This window comes from Numenius arquata, chromosome 2 (assembly GCF_964106895.1).
Source record: "Numenius arquata chromosome 2, bNumArq3.hap1.1, whole genome shotgun sequence".
NCBI lineage: Eukaryota > Metazoa > Chordata > Aves > Charadriiformes > Scolopacidae > Numenius > Numenius arquata.
The window spans coordinates 99627223-99645675 of record NC_133577.1 but is presented as its reverse complement, the minus strand read 5'-3'; the positions used below and the strand labels follow the sequence as shown (position 1 = coordinate 99645675).

Sequence of the window (18453 nt, the reverse complement as noted above, 5' to 3'; positions counted from 1 at the left end):
TAAGTATTAGGAGACTCTTAACTGCAACCATGCGAGTTCCTCTTCCTCTGTCATAGCAGACCATGACGTTGCAGTGCTGCCGTCGGCACCTAGCTTTTAGCAGTAATTTTCCCTCCCTCACTGAAAATGAAGCATGTTAGCTACCATTTCATACAAGGGAAAAAAAAAGTTCTTTTTAAACTCAATATTATTCTAGTGAGGAATGAAAATGTGAGGTGTTAGGTAAAGCTAGCTAACTTATGTGGGACCTTCTATTTAAAAAAAAAAAAAAACCAAACCAAAACAAAAAACCCCAAACGAACTAAAAACAAAACACCACCAAAAACCAACAGAGGGTGCAAGGAGAAGGAATTCCCCATTTACCCCTCACAAAGTTTTTTCCAAGGTCTTCATGCAGTAAAGTCAGCACCTAGAGCCACTGACGGGACTAAGAGCAGCTGACTTCTGCTTCATTTATTTCCTGCAGAAACATTAACCTATCCTAGGATCCGTAATTCTTCGTGTTAATTACTACAGCAAAGCTTTCCTGGTCACAAAGCAGTAACTTGGGTCATTGCAGTTCTCTGTGGGTAAAGGGATGATCTGGTTCCATAGAGCTGGAGCTGAGAGGAAGTTTGGTACCGAGCTCAGCCTGGGAGACGTTCTTGGGATAGAGAGAGGGCTGATAGGGCTGGGTCTCAGCAGGGAAGGTGCCACAGAGGGCATCTGAGGATTACTGTCCTCAGGGAAAGAGCCAACCTTTTGCAAGTTAAAGATCTCAATAACTGTAACATAAAGCAATTCAGTCACCCCCAGAAGGAAGTATGAATGAAAAAGAGCAAGAGTAATTTATTAAAATTCCAACTAAGACTCCAGAAAGAAGCAGCAGGACAGAAGCCAAAGAAAATTGCTGTTAAGAAAACCTCTTAGGAAGGGCAGCACTTCTCCCCTTGGATAGAGCAGGAGGTAAGGGAATGCTGGGAGTCAGAGCAGAGGTGTCTGCGCAGTCCCAGGGCCGGGACACGAGTCATCAGTGGCTGCTGAGGACCAAGTGCAACAACAGGACACATATGTAGAGATCCTGCAGTGGAACATGATGGCTTTGTACAGTTTCCAGCTCTTTAGCTTTGAAAAGGATGTGAGGTCTTCATTACCTATTAAACCTTTATCAAATTGTCTTTAATCAGTTTGTACAGCTACCTTTTGAGCCAACACACCTTTAGCCAGCCGCAGTACTTCATATTATTGAAATGGGAAGAATTGCCTCATCTTTGTGGCTGGCCAGTGCAGAGTTTTAATTAACACCCACTGACTAAAAGGCAAATAAAACTGGTTTTGCTGTTTATGGTCACATATAGGCCTAGCCTGTTCCCTCCTCTTACAGGAATAGCTTTCTCCCTGTATAGCATTTTGCATTAAAATTACTCTCTTTAATCCTAGTTCAACAAAGACATCTTCAAATTTCCTTCTTTCAACTGCAAAATTGCCATATTGCTGATTTCCCCACGGGGACGTGTTGGCAGGACATTTAAAAGAAAAGCCAAAACCACTAAATGTTCTTTTGAGCCTGATTTTGAGGGCAATAGGAAGACTTCAAGCAAACTACTTTCAGTTTAGACACCACCACATTAATGGAACAACATTATTTGAGTAGTTTAATTATACTACCTCATGCTGAGCAAATAACAACAGATAGAACTGCTAAATTACTAATCAACTACTTCAGCATATTAAAAGGGTAGAAGAACGTTTTGAAGGGACTTATTATTGAAAGCATAGAAACCTCAAGAGATGAACACACTTGGATCCTGCTATGGAGGCCCCTGTGCAGCTGCCAGAAGGCAACAGGGAAGTAGCTGTTTCTAACACACTGATTTTCCTCCAGTGGCAAAAGCCTGGCATTCTGTTTCTGCCCATCTCCCTCCTTACACCCTCCACCTCTTTTTCTGTACTGCTTTCTAGTGCCTATTACTTACACATCGTGATGTTAGAATATAGATCTTTGTTAAAGAGATTAGGAAATGATTCAGACAACACCAAACTAAAGCATCCAATCTTTATTTATAAAGTAAATTACAAAATAGATAAGGTAAACTTAGTTAATTTTAGATCTGAAGGCGGTTTTCATTGAATATATAGACACCGTAAATCAAAAGTTTCCTTTATCAATGTGTTTATCCAAGTAACAGAGCAATTATTACCTTGATTAGTTTTACAAACCTCTGATAGGAGTGTTTTAAAAGATCAAATTCTTCCTACCTTGCAACATAAACATTTCAAAAATAATTACTTGCCCCGTTGATTAACTGTTTAATAGCTTGTAAGTTAACTGCAAACAGCTGCATTGCTTTTGGGCTTGTCAAAGGCCAACAGCAATTTGAATGGACACTTTGAATTACTAAATGACCGGAGACAGTTAAGGAATAACTTTCATTAATGCCCTCATTTTGTGCTGGCTCTGAACAGTCATTAACAGGAGTAGTGTTACGTGAGGCAACTACACAGATGTAAACGTGATAGATCTTCCAAAAACGTCAGATGCTTCTTATTGCTGTGTCAGGAGAATGGCTACGAGGGGCCCGGAGAGGCAGTGGGCTGTGCAAGACTTCATACAATTATCTTTTAGGAGAAAGGTAAGGGGGAAATATGCTCAGGACGTGACTCTCTGCTGGCTGGTCAGGGGTCTGTACACCCACAGAGAATATTTTCAACTAAGAGAACTTACAATGTCTGGTTTGGGACAAACTCTCAAAGCAGCTCATTATAAACACCCTCGCGTAATCACTTAACCAGCTCTCAGCATCCTCCAGATTAAGCTTCCTACCTCCTATCCTCATCTACCTGGGGCAGGATTACCAAAAAAAAAAAAACCCCAAACAAAACACAACATGCACATAACCATATCAGGTCAACCTGTTCATTATTTAAAATGTTTGGTATTAAAAAGCTGAACTTCTTTACTGGCTCAATGTATGTGCACTCTTGGTACGGCTGCCACGGGGCAGGAATACTAAATTCAAACAAAAACCCCTCTAGCAGTAATTTTTAACTGCTACACTCAAAGGTTTTCCTTAAAAAAAAAAACCAAAAAATGCAAAGTGAATTAGGGGTGCTGAAAAGATTCAGAGTTCAACTAAAGATACATTTAATTACAGTGTACAATGAGCTGCACACACATGAACCATGTTTAAAAAACAATGACGCTTGCCTGACAGGTACCACATAGAAGAAAGACTCCAAAGGGCAGCTCCTTGCCCTAGAGGAAGGAGGCAAGAGGCAGAAAAAGAACACAGTAGCTGAGGGCAAGCAGGAGATTAGCTGAGGATCAAGAGGTATTGAATTGGATTGATGTAGTGTATCAGATTAAACGAAAAAAAGCTGAGGTGTCAGATTTCTACTGCATATAAAAAAACCCCAAAGTAAAACCAACAACTGTTCCAATCTTCACATTATATAGTGCAATCTCAGACATTAAAAACAAGCTAGTATCTCCAAACAAAATAATGTATAAGATAAAACAAATTTTGTCAGGAACTAGTAGTGTCAAAGCGTTATTTCCCTACAAAACTAGTTTCAAATCTATCTTCCACCAGGTAAACATGTGATTCAGCTCTATAATGTGTACACCCAGCACCTATGATAATACGCACTGAACCAAGACTTGCAACTCCCGTGTAGCCTTAAAAATAAAAAAGTCAAGAAACACAAAGCTCACATACATGACACTAAAAAGCAAGTCCCCACTGGGGAATATAATCTCTCCACTAGTATTTGCCTCATTACACAATTTTAAATATTTAAGGTCATCCAATACTTGATTTCCACATCTAATTCTTCTTTAATCCACTTATTAAAATAATCTTACTTTTCTTCTTCCTATTAAATACATTACTCATGGTTTGATCAAGTTTAGACTGTTCTGGGTGATTTTAGTATTTTGGAGAAAGGAAGGGGGGGGGAGAGAAGACAAAGTCAAAATCCTAACCAGGTGCTGCCAGCAGTTATTCAAGACCTAGTTGGATTTTGTTACAGATTTAAATTACTATTAAAGTTCAAACATTCTTCAGAATACCTTGAAAGTTAAAATTGCAGTTGATACTGCAACCACACTAGGATCTCAAGAACAACTCACCATTATGAAGCAAGTCTATTTCAATTTTTACTGAATTTACACCGGTTTAGATCCAAGTGCACCAATAATCAATTATTTATTAGGAACTTTAAGCATGTTTGAAAGCAGCTCCATAATCTACTGAGTACACCTCTCATGCACTTTCTATCAGCTTTTACTTGGTCATTCAGTACTTAATATGTAAGGCTTACAAGTGGTATAGAAGTCTGGAAAAGCTATAGTGATTTTATGTCAGATTTCTTTAAAAGACAATCACATTAAATTAGTTATAAATTTGAAATGACCATGCTTTTGCACGGCAAAATATCCAGCTGTTCCTGAACACTTACGTTAATTGATGGATAATTGAGTTTATCTTTTCTATTACAAAAAAACCCCAAAACAAAACCAAACAAAAACAACAACAAAACCCAACAATGCATCATGTCAAAACCAAAAGAAAACCTTCTATTGTATTATTGTCTGTAAGAGCTACAAGGAAAAATAAAGATTTATCTGAGACAATGCTATATAATCCTTCAGCTCTTCTCACATGGAAAGTCTTACAAGTTTCAATAGGCTACTCATAAGAAGACAGGTCTGTTATCTAGGCATAGAGCTGCAACTTACCCGCAGAATACATGGGCTTAATAGTCTTATGTCTGCAAAATTTATGATCACATATACAGCTATTAAATAACAGATTCTAATTCAAAATAAAGGGGTACTAGCTTAGTCTTCCTCTTCTAGCTTTAAAATAATTAGCTCTTCCACATGTTATAAAACATGGTCAACAAATATAATCATGTAACAATATAAAAAGCGTTGAGGTCAGAAGATAGAAGAGTAAAAAGAGCCTTTCTTTTCCTAGCATCTATGAATGGAATGATTTCAGTTCATTACCAAAAGCCAGAACTTAATTTCTTACTGAAATACTTTATAACAAATGCAAACAACAGTTTCTAATCACTAGGTGTTTCAGTCTCTGCTGGACCTCTGATCAGTCTTCGTATTCCCCTTTTCCCCGCAGGGCCTTTTGGTTTAGCAAAACTTTGTTTGTGAGCATGTTGTTTCGGATGAACCTCTTCATAAAGAAAGTCAGCAGTTAGCTCATCACCGTTATCTATTTCAATCTGGGAAAAAAAAGCCAACATTTATCATATTAATCTTTAAGACATATTTAAAAACATTTCAAAACTTTGCTGAAGCTCTAAGTACCATATTAAAACCAGATGTGCAGTAAGGTTCAGAGTGTAGCATGAAATGTTCTCCAACTTGTGCCTAATGCCCTGAGCAATCTTGGATAGTTTTTCTGAGAATCCACTATACTTCTACCAGTATTAAGTGTGATTTGACTTAATTATTTTTCCTGAAATATAAGCGCAACTACACAGTACATATGCCAAGAAACTTCCTCTGTCCCAAGCTTTGGCACAGTGTACATATTAATACTAACTAGGAGTACATATTCCATGTGGAAACAAGGGCTTATTTAGTCATCCATAAAGTATTCCTTAATAAAAGATAAGAAAGCAGCATGCGGATCTTTCAGAACTACAATTTCCATTCTGTATTCTCCCCTCTAAAATAAAAACTTGTCATTGTCCCAATGTAATCTCCACATTTTAACAAGTAAAATTTTTCACTAAAATGTGCTTTTAACACTTAACTGCCAAAGCAACATGCATACATATTGTTGTCTCTTGAGATAGAAGGGGAGGAGTACAAGCAGCTTATATGAATAGCTGCTACTGCAACTCAGCACTTATTCAAGCCAGGGAAAAGATAAAATAAGTTTAAGGAACAAAAGGGGAGGTCGTTTCGGTTTTTAAAATTTAAGCATATAAACCTGAATGGAAAGAAAATACTGATCTCAAGCCAAACCCCACTGTTTTGAATTGCGGGAATTTAGAATTCAGAGAAATGCTTTGGCCCTACTCTACTGAGCATTCAACACTTCGTGGCATGCCAAACCATAGCACTTGACGGACTTGCCAGCCACGGCATTGCTGTTACAAGTCCATGCTTCAGAAATATGTCTACAGGAATTTCAGGAGTCACACAGTGCATTTATTTTGTTGTAGAGAGGAAATTTCTGATAAATAATTACACATGAAAACACGTAATGATAATCTACTTAATTCATGTCACCTCAATAAAAATGGTTAGTATTAACACAGCTATTTGTTAGGTAGACATAATCCCCACAGAAACCAAGCCTTAACTTTTTTTTTTTTTCTAAATTTACAGCACAAGTGTTGAAAACGTAACCATAGGTCACATATTCCATAAATGGACCATTCCTATGGTCTCTGCTCTGGAGGTGAGAAGCACGTTACTGCATAGTAGTAAAATCTCTACAATGCGAAAAGATCAGCTTACTTACAAATCTTTGTTTGCCCCATCAAGGACTTCTAAAATACCAGTCTGAAGTTCCAGAACTGCAGCTTGAAATTATTTTGAAAATCCTTAAATAACCTTGGCTTTAAAGGAATTCAGTGTTCAACAACAGCAATGTGTTGTGGTCCAAAATACGACAGGACTTTTAGTAAGAAATCACGTTAGTTCTAAATAGTCCTTCAAAGTACTCTCAAAACACGACCTTGATGCACAAGGATATGTTTGTTAAAGCTATGAAAATGTAGAAATTATCAACCAGAGAAAAGCTTCTATGACTTAACTTTCTTTCCGGAGCTTTATCAACAAGTATTTCTTGTTCAGGACAAACTTTAATAGTTACACAACACTTTTCATTGTTTAGAGAAGGTGGTGGCAGAGACAATTATAGTTAGATATTAAGATGGGAACAGAGGGATGGAGAAAAAACCGGTATACCCAGTGTACTTACCTTTCTAATTATCTGCATCCACAGCTGTCTTTCTACAATTTCTAACAGTGGACTTTTGCAACTAGAGTAGAGCATTCGTTCTCGTATACTACAGGTATACCCCGGCATAGAGTAGATGAAAACTGCAGAAAGAAAACCCACAAATCAGACCATAGCTACACTCCATCCAAATCTGTATCATAAAATCATTTACAGCAGACAGACATTGCAAATCAACTATGCGGTCTGAAAGGGAAAATGTAACCCCATTCTGGATCTTTTTTGTTGCTTCAGCAACTGTTTCATTTCAAATGGGGGACGACAGAGTGGCCAGTATCTTTATGTTTTCACATGACAACTGATTTATGGATGTTCATAATCAAAAAGGACAGCTCACTACTTTCTAAACACAAGGACTCTCCAGAAGAAGTCAGTTTCACAACCAAATGACTCTGAAATTCATGATCATGCTGACAGACAGATTACTTTTATGACACATCTTTCTCTCTGCCTCAAATTACTAAAGCACTTGAAACAAGCCAATGAAACTTCATATTGGGAAATTTTCTCATACCTATGGATTCCAAATAGTCTCCTTCATGGGCATGCTTATACAGGAAAAAGTGGTAACGCGCAGCATCCTTTGGAATTCTTTTTGGCAAGTCCTTAAGTTCAGTATGAAGTGTGTTGGCCAAAATAATAGTTTCATTTTTCATATCAATTTGCTGTTAACAAAGCAAACCTGGATATAGTTAATACAGAAAGCAAACCAGAGAACATGACAGGATAAAAAAAAAAAAATAAATTTTAATGAATCTAATACAGAATGGTAATTTATCAGTGTACATCATCAATGCACATTATTTAATGTGCGGATAATCTACTTTATCCTCACTATTAAAAAATAAAGTATTTTATACTTGCCAGTTGCACATAATTCAGTTTTTTATTTTTCAATTTCTCCAAAGCCTGAATAGCTTCATTAGCAATGGGGAATGCTACTCCTTGCAACGTTTGATGCTTGGTATCTACACTAACGTCTGTCTGTACCTGGAACACAAGGCAAGAGAGATGTAAACAGAAACTTCTGCAAGCATCTGTTTGGTTTCATACAGTAACTGTCAATCCACTGCATATGGTTACACACAGAGTTAGCAGTAGCTATTCCAAGAATAAACTACTACCCTAAAGCATCATCCCCATATACAACAGATTTGCATTTTTTAATTTACAGGTCACGTTTGCTTGCTTACCTGGAAACAGTTTCATATCTTTGAAACAGCTAGCTCTGCAGAGCCAACAGAATCATCACAGGGAAAACTGGCTCAAGTGTCAGTGAAAAAGCTCTAAGTTAAATTCTGGTATAAAGATACAATAAGCCAGGAAGAAAGAGCTTAATTTTCATATGCTGTGTTATACTTCTGAACTGAAAATACCGCTTATGAACTTTGTAGTATCTTGAAAAATTTTAGATCAAAACATACAAATGTTTTGGCTCTAGGGAGCCAAAATTTTCCTCTCTTCGAGGAAGAGAGAAATTATAAGACAAACTGATCTTCTTGAAGGAAACACAAAGCAACTTCCCTCCTTCCTCCTTCAACACACTCCCCCCAAAAGCCTATACCAAAAAGAAAGCAAACAAAGCAAAATCTTAATTTTTGACTTCTAGATGGTCTAACACAAAGTAAAAAAATCCAGAGTCACTGCAAGCTAGGCAATTGTTTGTAATCCAATTATGTTAGTCACAAATTATTTGAGAGAAAAAAAAAAACAGTTATTTTAAAAACATTTTTAAAGCATTTATGTTTATCTTAACATTCATGAATTTTCTCTCAAAATGAGCTCTGGCCTCCCGTTTTCCCAAGTCTGAACTTATTGTCTAAGTATTAGCTTTTGAATATATTGACTTCCTTTTATAAGGACACGCATAAGTCTATGGGGCCGGATGGGATTCACCCAAGGGTACTCAGGGAGCTGGCAGGAGAGCTCACCAAGCCTCTCTCCATTATCTATCAACAATCCTGGTCAACAGGAGAGGTACCAGATCACTGGAGGGTGGCCAACGTGACGCCCATCTACAAGAAGGGCTGGAAGGAGGATCCGGGAAACTATAGGCCTGTCAGCCTGACCTCGGTACTGGGAAAGATCACGGAGAGGATCATCTTGAGTGAACTCTCACAGCAAGTGCAGGGCAGCCAAGGGATCAGGGCCAGCCAGCAGGGGTTTATGAAAGGGAGGTCCTGCTTAACCAACTTGATCTCTTTCTATGACCATGTGACCCGCCTTCTCGATGTGGGGAAGGCTGTGGACGTTGTCTACCTGGACTTTAGTAAGGCCTTTGACGCTGTCCCCCACAGCGTTCAACTGGAGAAGCTGGCGAATCATGGCATAGACAAGTGTACTCTTCACTGGGTAAAAAACTGGCTGGATGGCCATGCCCAGAGAGTTGTGATTAATGGGGTGAAATCCAGTTGGCGGCCGGTCACCAGTGGTGTCCCTCAGGGCTGTTTTGGGGCCAGTCTTGTTTAATATCTTTACTGATGATCTAGATAAGGGCATTGAGTGCACCCTCAGTAAGTTTGCAGATGACACCAAACAAGGTGGGAGTGTTGATCTGCTTGAGGGTCCGAAGGCTCTACAGAGGGATCTGGACAGGTTGGATCAATGGGCTGAGGCCAACGGGATGAGGTTTAATAAGGCCAAGTGCCGGGTCCTGCATTTCGGTCACAACAACCCCAGGCAACGCTACAGGCTCGGGGAAGAGTGGCTGGAAAGCTGCCCAGCAGAAAAGGACCTGGGGATGTTGGTGGACAGCCGGCTTAACATGAGCCAGCAGTGTGCCCAGGTGGCCAAGAATCCTGGCCTGTATCAGGAATAGTGTGGCCAGCAGGAGTAGGGAAGTGATCGTGCCTCTGTACTTGGCACTGGTGAGGCCTCACCTCAAGTACTGTGTTCAGTTCTGGGCCCCTCACTACAGGAAGGACATTGAGCTGCTGGAGCGTATCCAGAGGAGAGCCACCAAGCTGGTAAAGGGTCTAGAGAATAAGTCATATGAGGAGAGGCTGAGGGAACTGGGCATGTTTAGTTTGGAGAAGAGGAGGCTGAGGGGGGACCTCATTGCCCTCTACAACTACCTGAAAGGAGGTTGTAGAGAGGTGGGTGTTGGCCTCTTCTCCCAAGTGAATAATGACAGAACCAGAGGAAATCATAGAATCATAGAATGGTTAGAGTTGGAAGGGACCTAAAGATCATCTAGTTCCAACCCCCCTACCATGGGCAGGGACACCTCCCACTAAAGCAGGTTGCTCAAAGCCCCATCTAGCCTGGCCTTAAACACTTCCAGGGACGGGGCATCCACAACTTCCCTGGGCAACCTGTTCCAGTGCTTCACCACCCTCACAGTAAAGAATTTCTTCCTAATATCTAATCTAAATCTCCCCTCTTCCAATTTAAAACCATTACCCCTTGTCCTGTCACTACATCTCCTGACAAAGAGTCCCTCTCCAGCTCTCCTGTAGGCTCCCTTCAGATACTGAAAGGCTGCTATGAGGTCTCCCCAGAGCCTTCTCTTCTCCAGGCTGAACAACACCAGCTCTCTCAGCCTGCCTTCATAGGGGAGGTGCTCCATCCCTCTGATCATCTTCGTGGCCCTCCACTGGACCCATTCCAACAGGTCCATGTCCTTCCTGTGTTGAGGACTCCAAAGCTGGACACAGTATTCCAAGTGGGGTCTCAGGAGCGCAGAGTAGAGGGGTAGAATCACCTCCCGTGACCTGCCGGCCACACTTCTCTTGATGCAGCCCAGGATGCGGTTGGCTTTCTAGGCTGCCAGTGCACATTGCCAGCTCATGTTGAGCTTCTCATCCACCAACACCCCCAAATCCTTCTCCTCAGGGCTGCTCTCCAGCCATTCTCCTCCCAACCTGTATTTGTGCCTGGGATTGTCACGTCCCAGGTGCAGGACCCTGCACTTGACCTGGTTGAACTTCACGAGGTTTGCACAAGCCCACCTCTCAAGCCTGTCCAGGTCCCTCTGGATGGCATCCCTTCCCTCCAGCGTGTCGACCATGCCACCAAGCTTGGTGTCGTTGGCAAACTTGCTGAGGGTGCACTCTATCACACTGTCCATGTCTCTGACAAAGATGTTGAACAGCACTGGTCCCAGTACCGACCCCTGAGGAACACCACTTGTCACTGGCCACCAATTGCACATTGAAGAAATGGAAATGGTCTAAAGTTGTGGCAGGGGAAGATAAGATTAGATATTAGGAAAAATTACTTTACTGAGAGAGTGGTCAGGCGCTGGAACAGCCTGCCCAGGGAGGTGGTGGAGTCACCATCCCTGGAGGTATTTAAGAAGCGTGTAGACAAGGCACTTCAGGGCATGCTCTAGTGCCCAAGATTGTTGGTTTGTGTCTGTTTGTGGGTGGGTGTGGTGTGGTTTTTTTGTTTGTTTGAGTTTTTTTGGTTTTGGTTTTTGTTGTTGTTGTTGGGTTTTGGTTTTGGTTTTTTTTTGTGGTTGGGTGGTTGGACTCGATCTCAAAGGTCCCTTCCAACCATGAAGATTCTGTGATAATTTCACAAATACATTTAACATTAGTGATGAAGCAGCAAAAGTCAGAAAAGTGTACAAAATGGAAAGCATGGGTCTTATATCTATCAACTAGAAGATGTTCAACTTTAATTAAAAAGGCATGCTAATGAAATATGAAACAAACTGATAAAAAAATAAAAACAAAAGATACTTGGGGCAACACTTAATTATACTCCATATTTTAAGGAACAGCTTGTCAGCAACAAGGAAAGAGGAGAAGAAAGCAGGTGGAAGAGTTTACTTATGTATAAAGATGGATAAATTTATGAAGAAGGTTATATAAAAAATATTTGCAAAATATATCTGCATAAAAGTCTGATTAGTAAACATAAAAATAGGCATCACAAAAATAAGAAATCATAATAATATACCATACTATATAAACCATATTAAAATACAAATAGGAAAAAAACCCCGAACATAAAATCAAGCTGTGAAGTGTGGGGACAGGCAAGCGAAGAGAGTAACCCAACATAACTCCACATTTAAGAAAATGAATAAAATCTACTTGTCCATACTACAACATATTTCAGACCATTGAAGCAAAACTAAAACACCTAAGTCACTTAAAATTCACACCATAAGATTTGTTAGTGATGGTCACTGAGTGGAGTGGTGGATGAAATGGCAGATGACATTTCCTGTAAATAAATGTAAAGTAATATATGCAGTAGGAAAAAAACCCTCTCTTCAACCTGTATGATGATGGGGTTGAGCTAGCTACTACCATTCAGGAGGACCTTGTAGGTCCCACTGAATAGCTCTGAAAATATAAGCCCAGTGGCCAGTCTTTGCAAAAAAGAACCTCCAAAAAAAAAAACACCACCAAAAAACCCCAGCACTCCCCACCCAAGTATGAAATGTTATCAATTGTTAGAAAAACAGTAGAGAACACATCATTACACACTGTAGATATCAGTAACATGCCTGCATCTTGAATACCACATGCAGTTCTGGCTTCCCCATCCCTCCATCTCATAAATTATATAGCAGAACTGGAAAAACTGCAGAGAAAAGCAAAAGGATCAGAAATATGGAGTGCCTTCTTTAGGAAGAAGAACTCCTAGAACTACCTTCAGCCCAGAAGAGGTAACTGATAAGGAATACAACAGAGGCCCATGGACTTAGAATCATAGAATAGTTTGTGTTGGAAGGGACCTTTACAGGTCACCTAGTCCAACATCCCTGCAGTGAGCAGGGACATCTTCAACTAAATCAGGTTGCTCAGAGCCCCTTCCAACCTGAACTAGAATGTTTCCAGGCATGGGGCATCTATCAGCTCTCTGGGCAACCTGTTCCAGTGTTTCGCCACCCTCATGGTAAAAGGTTTCTTCCTTAGATCTAGTCTGAATGGCTTTTAGTTCAAAGCCATTACCCCTTGTCCTATTGCAACAGGTCCTCCTAAAAAGTCTGTCCCCATCTTTCTTACAAGCCCCCTTTAAGTACTGAAAGGCAGCAAGGAGCCTTCTCCTCTCCAGGCTGAACAACCCCAACTCTCTCAGCCTCTCCTCATAGGAGATGTGTTCCATTCCTCTGATCATCTTCATGGCCCTCCCCTGGACCCACTCCAACAGGTCCATGTCTTTCCTGTGCTGAGGGCTCCAGAGCTGGACACAGTACTCCAGGTGGGGTCTCACCAGAGTGGAGTAGAGGGGCAGAATCACCCCCCTCGACCTGCTGGCCATGCTCCTTTCTATGTAGCCCAGGATATGGTTGGCTTTGTGGGATATGGCTGGCTTCGTCAAAGGGGGAGGGGGAAAACAAGGAATGACTTAATAACTTTTCTCTGCCTTCTCCACACAATCTGTAGGAATAACAGAATAAATTAGTTGGCAATGGTTCTCTACATAGTACTTTGTCAAGCTGTGGAATACACTGCCATAGGATCTGTGGCTAACAAAAGCACTACGTGGCTTTAGAAAAATGACAAGACTAGATGATAGACAAAAAACCCATTGAGAACAACTACACAGTAAGATATCATCTCTTGCTCAGGAAGATCCCTACCTGCAAACATTGTGGCAACAGAAGAGTATTCAAGGGAATTATGGCCATCTTGCCCTGCTCTTACACCCCTCCTAGATTTCTGTTGTTGTTCAATCAGGGTCTTGACAGCAGACAAGGTGATCCTTTGATCTGACCCAGTAACATATTTCTTATGAAATTATAAAATATTTCTTATGCTATTATGAAAAAATATACATATGGAAAACTAAGTATACATATATATCTTGTTTTTAAATCAGAAAGCTTTTAGTTTTCTGAGGCTAATTCTAGGCTTTATAATGGTGGAAACAATGAAGACAGAAATTATGTAAGGTAATGTATTGCAAGATGCTTCAAAGCAAGCCAAAATGACAGCAATCTACAGCTTTACGTATCTCTAAAAAGCACAGATATTGCTGCTGAAGTTTCATAATAGCATGTAAGGTATTAGTCTGCATGAATCAGCTGTTACACACAACGTATGTAGTGCATAAGAGATAATACTAATAGCTAGAAATGATCATCAATACCACAGAAGTTTTACATTCATTAGTGGGCTTTCTTTTAAAGCTGTTCAAGTAAAATGCAGTGTTTGATAACGATGAGTGCATTTCTGCTTTGGATTAATCAAAATTAGACATGGAAAATAACAAAAGATGCCATTGAAAAAAAAAGTCAATAAACAACAAAATTGCAGCAACTGCACAGTAGAGTGAAAACATTAGAGAAGATACAGAGCTACATTTAACACGATTCTTGGCATCCAGCTGCAGAAACAAACCATATTTCAAACACATGTACCATGGCTGTAAAATACATGCCTAAAGAACTAAGAAGATCAGCATATGACCTATTTTAATGCATCTCTAAACACGAAGAGCAAACAAGTGAAGGAAAAATGTGAGAAAAGGATCCTTTTCAGTCAATAGCTAGCTGGCAATCAAAATTATTTGGTTAAAGGCATTTGTTAGAGTTTTTTCTATACAGTGTTTGTAGGAAAAGCAAATCAGTCTCTTAAAAGGACTAGTTACTTGTTTTGGATTTCTATTTTATCTTTATTGGAATTCCATTCACTCCCTCAGTCTTAAATACAAGTGGACTCATGCTGGAAGCCAAGTGCGTTTCCTCTAGGGATAAGGCTGCTGAAATACTCCTGGCAACAATTCACTGCAAAAGTTGCTATTTTGTGTTTTGCCTACAATTTCTGCCACCGTGAGAAGTGCATGTAGGCAATCACAGAATGCTTGAGGTTGGAAGGCACCTCCAGAGGTCATCTTGTCCAACCAACCTGCTCAATCAGGACCACCTAGAAGCAGTTGCCCAGGTCTCTGTCCAGGTGGCTTTTGAATACCTCCAAGGATGGAGACTCCGCAACCTCTCTGGGCAACCTGTGCCAGTGCTGGGTCACCCTTCACAATGAAGCACATCTAGTCATACTAAAAGCTTGTTAAGGGCCAAAGCTGCAACAGTTAAACTCTGCTGTTGCGAGGCCCCTGGCTTGGACAGTAGACCTTGCAAACTCAGCAAGATCACACCACCTCAACTCCAGCCATCATCATCCTCTAATTTCAACTCATTGAGAGACAAATTTATATTCTCATCCACTCAGACTTTCTGAAGCTTTCCATTTTCTGTTCTGCCCTTTTTTACCCTAGAAAGACCTTTTTCCTACAACGCGTTTGGAATTCTGCACCCAGTTTCCCACCCGTGCTCAAGACATTGCAGGTACCTCATTAATCTTAATTTGTCGAAGTTCCTCTTCTGCTGCAGTCAGAGGTGCAGGGGAGGACTGTGATATCAAATACTTTTTATATCCATTCAGTGAAACATCATCCTGAAAGCACAATATCAATATTGATCATTTTTGATAATAAAAGTTTTATTCAAAGATGCTCTATGCAGGATAAAAAAAAAAAAAAAAAAAAGCAGTTACATCCCATACAGTTATGGTCATTTTATTTGAATGGACTACAAATGTAGGTGCATTTGCAAATTCAGCTCATCTTCCTGTACAGTGGGGTCCACTGCCTGCTCTTGTGCCCAATTGTATCATGAGCAGCATTTCTGCAATCAGTCCCTCATTACCTTGCTATTTTAAAAATTAGGATTAATGAAGACTAGGTGCATGAAGTTATTCAGTCTTCTTGGACAAAACCTCACAGAATTGCCACAATTCTAATAAATAAAAGAATAATCTATTTTCTTATAAAATTTGCATGCTCAGACTAGTAGCTTCTTGTTTGTTTTCTACCTAAAAACCGGCAGACATAAATGCTGCCTTAGGACAGGGAGTAAGCACAATACTGCAAATAGTTTTGGATGCAATGTCACAGAAGTGATGAATTCCAATAACCACTTTGGGGAATTCATTAATACTCAGTGTCAGTTCTGGCCCTCTCCAAAGAGGTTGGTACCAGAGGCAAATACTGTTGTGTTTTTATAATTAAGGTGGTCACTCAGAAAAGGGCAGGACTTCAATCATATGAATATGATTTTATACTCAAGTTCTGAGGAGAAAGAGAAAGCTCCTTCTCAGCTTTTCCCTTTCTGAAAGAGATAGACCTTCCCAAATGCAATTTCCGGTGCCAATATTTCATTATGTTTTGTTTCAGGAGCCCAGAGGTATCGAGGTTAATACATGTAAAGTAGCAGATGGGACCACAGCCAGGTTCTACCAGGATAACAGAGCTGGTTGCAACTAAACCATACTTACGTCTAACAAAATGAAAACAGAGTAACGCACTGCATGCTGATGATCAAAATTCTGAGTAAGGTTTGTGACTTGAATACTTTGAAGAAGCTGTGTTTTTCACACAGATGAACATTAGAGGACAGCTACAATTAAGAAGCTTATAAAGACACTAAACCCAACAATTTTGAGATATATTATGCTGTAACATAATGAACTTGGAGAAAGTGAGCTATACTGACTTCATACTCTAAGTGCACCAAACACATTCTGAAATAACAGTAATAGACAAATGCAGTGCTCCTTCCTTACAGTCGAGATGGAAGCTCAGACTTGTGTCTATCCCTACAACTCGGAGCACAAACTCTACATATTACATAGACTGCTCATGGTTTGGTGCAATTGGCGGTGAGAGATTAATTGATTGAACGGGCAAGAAAAAAATAACATGACCTCTACCAGTAAACCCTCTTAGCAACTCAATTATCTACTTCTCTAGAATACAGCCTCTCCAGAGGTCTGTTAGCATGTTTGTTAGGATAATGAAGCTTCCATCACAGATTAATGCTGGATATAAGGAATTATTTACTCAGTGAACACCAGAATTATTAGCCTCATGTCCTTATGGACTTTCCTGTCCACCATAACAGCCCATATCTCTTCCACAGTTTTCCCCACTACAATATCATCTATTCTTCCCCAAATCTCAAACTCCCTCCCTTCCTTCAGAACCAGCTCCCTCTGAAATTGTTAAATATACTTAGTTACTTGTTCAAATGAGAGCAATTACATTTTAACATTTGGATAATACACATAGCTTTTAACTCTATTTTCCTTAATCAAAAAAGAGCAGAAACACTACAAATTCATACCAGTAACATCACCTACATTTAACACCTAAATTTAGTATTTAAAGTGAGTGTGCTAACTTTAGAAACAAAAACATACCTGTACAGTTCCAAATACTTCATCCTTAATATGACCGCCTCCAAATTCTTTTTTAAGTGTTGCTCGGGTTGCTGCATACAACATTTTTTGACGGACCTAGTACATTATAAAACAGTGTTGTTTTGGTTTGGATTCTTTTTTTTATTTTGGTGTACACAGAGAATCTAGCACATTGGTGTACCAAGTCCATAACATCTTTCTTGAACAAACATTGTAAGTGTTGAAACTGCATTTTGAAAATTTAATTCTTAATAAAGAATAAACTCCATGGAATGAACTCAGGATCATGATACTAACATACACTATTAAATTCTCAAGAGTATGATACTATGCATTATTATCAAAGTAGTTCCAAAATAAAACTGCAGCATAAGTAAGGGTATGAGGGTTTTTTTAAATGGAAAAAAAAACAGGCCAACATAATCTTTAATAATTTTAAATGGGAAAACCCACAATTGTTTAGATCTTTTGTCAATAGTCTGTGTACTAATGGATACAACAGATAGAGAAAGCGCAGACTGCAAATAACTCATTATTATTTTTTATTTGATAGTGACTCCAGATAGTTTTAGTTCAACTACAGAGTAGAAAAACGAAATTTTCCAGGGGCAGATCTAATGATGTTTGCTCCCTATCAGCTTGTGTCTAACATAGTCACTTATTCCTCTCTCAACAGTCCCATCTTCCCACCTTATTTCACCGTCATGCCATCCTCACCACAATACCTCACCTTTTCCACCTAATCTCTTCTATGCACTCCAACTCTTGGTCTCTTATTATTTCCTAACTGCTAGTGAAAATAGTAGGAATATGGGAATAGCTTTACTTTCTGTCATCCCTTACCTCACGTTTACAGAACCTGTACACAGCATCCTAGCGTCTAATAGAAATCCTTAACTCTAAACAGTTCCCTCCTATGTTCTCTGACTACTGAATGACAAACAGTATATTATGTGACAGGTCACAGAGCCACAAGTGCCAGCTGGGCAGCCAGCAAGCCGAACAGAATAAACAGCTTGAGCTCACACTATAATCCTTCTCTCTATGATAACACCTATTGAGATTTCTGTCCTATATCCTTCCACAGATTCTCATGAAACAATGACTGACAGACAGACAAACAAACTGGGCAAAAACATTATCTTGTCTCCTCCAGTCAGGCTAGAAATAAATTGGATCAGCTGTACTCCATCCAGACCCACTGATATTGCTCCTCAATCAGCTTCAAGAATTATGTTTCCCCAGTTTTCTTGGGGGAAAGTGAGGGGAAGGTTGGGGAACGCTTCATTCCTCAAGTCCTTTTCCTTCCTATCTAAGAT

The 18453-nt window shown here is 39.8% G+C and overlaps 1 protein-coding gene across 3 annotated transcripts in view; it reads right to left on the bottom strand.

Moving 5' to 3' along the window:
* Positions 1-2022: 2022 nt before the first annotated feature.
* Positions 2023-18453, bottom strand: part of TWF1 (twinfilin actin binding protein 1) — a 22613-nt gene continuing 6182 nt past the window's right edge. Inside the window, exons 4-10 of one of the 3 annotated variants that reach the window (XM_074165749.1) lie at positions 17135-17230; positions 15221-15331; positions 10792-10806; positions 7842-7967; positions 7492-7642; positions 6939-7060; positions 2023-5223 (exon numbers count right to left, since the gene is read on the bottom strand). In XM_074165749.1, coding sequence (XP_074021850.1) covers positions 5053-5223; positions 6939-7060; positions 7492-7642; positions 7842-7967; positions 10792-10806; positions 15221-15331; positions 17135-17230 — 792 coding nt within the window. In that variant the 3' untranslated portion in view covers positions 2023-5052. The remainder of the gene's footprint in view (positions 5224-6938; positions 7061-7491; positions 7643-7841; positions 7968-10791; positions 10807-15220; positions 15332-17134; positions 17231-18453) is intronic. The other 2 variants (XM_074165758.1, XM_074165767.1) reach the window with 2 other exon arrangements.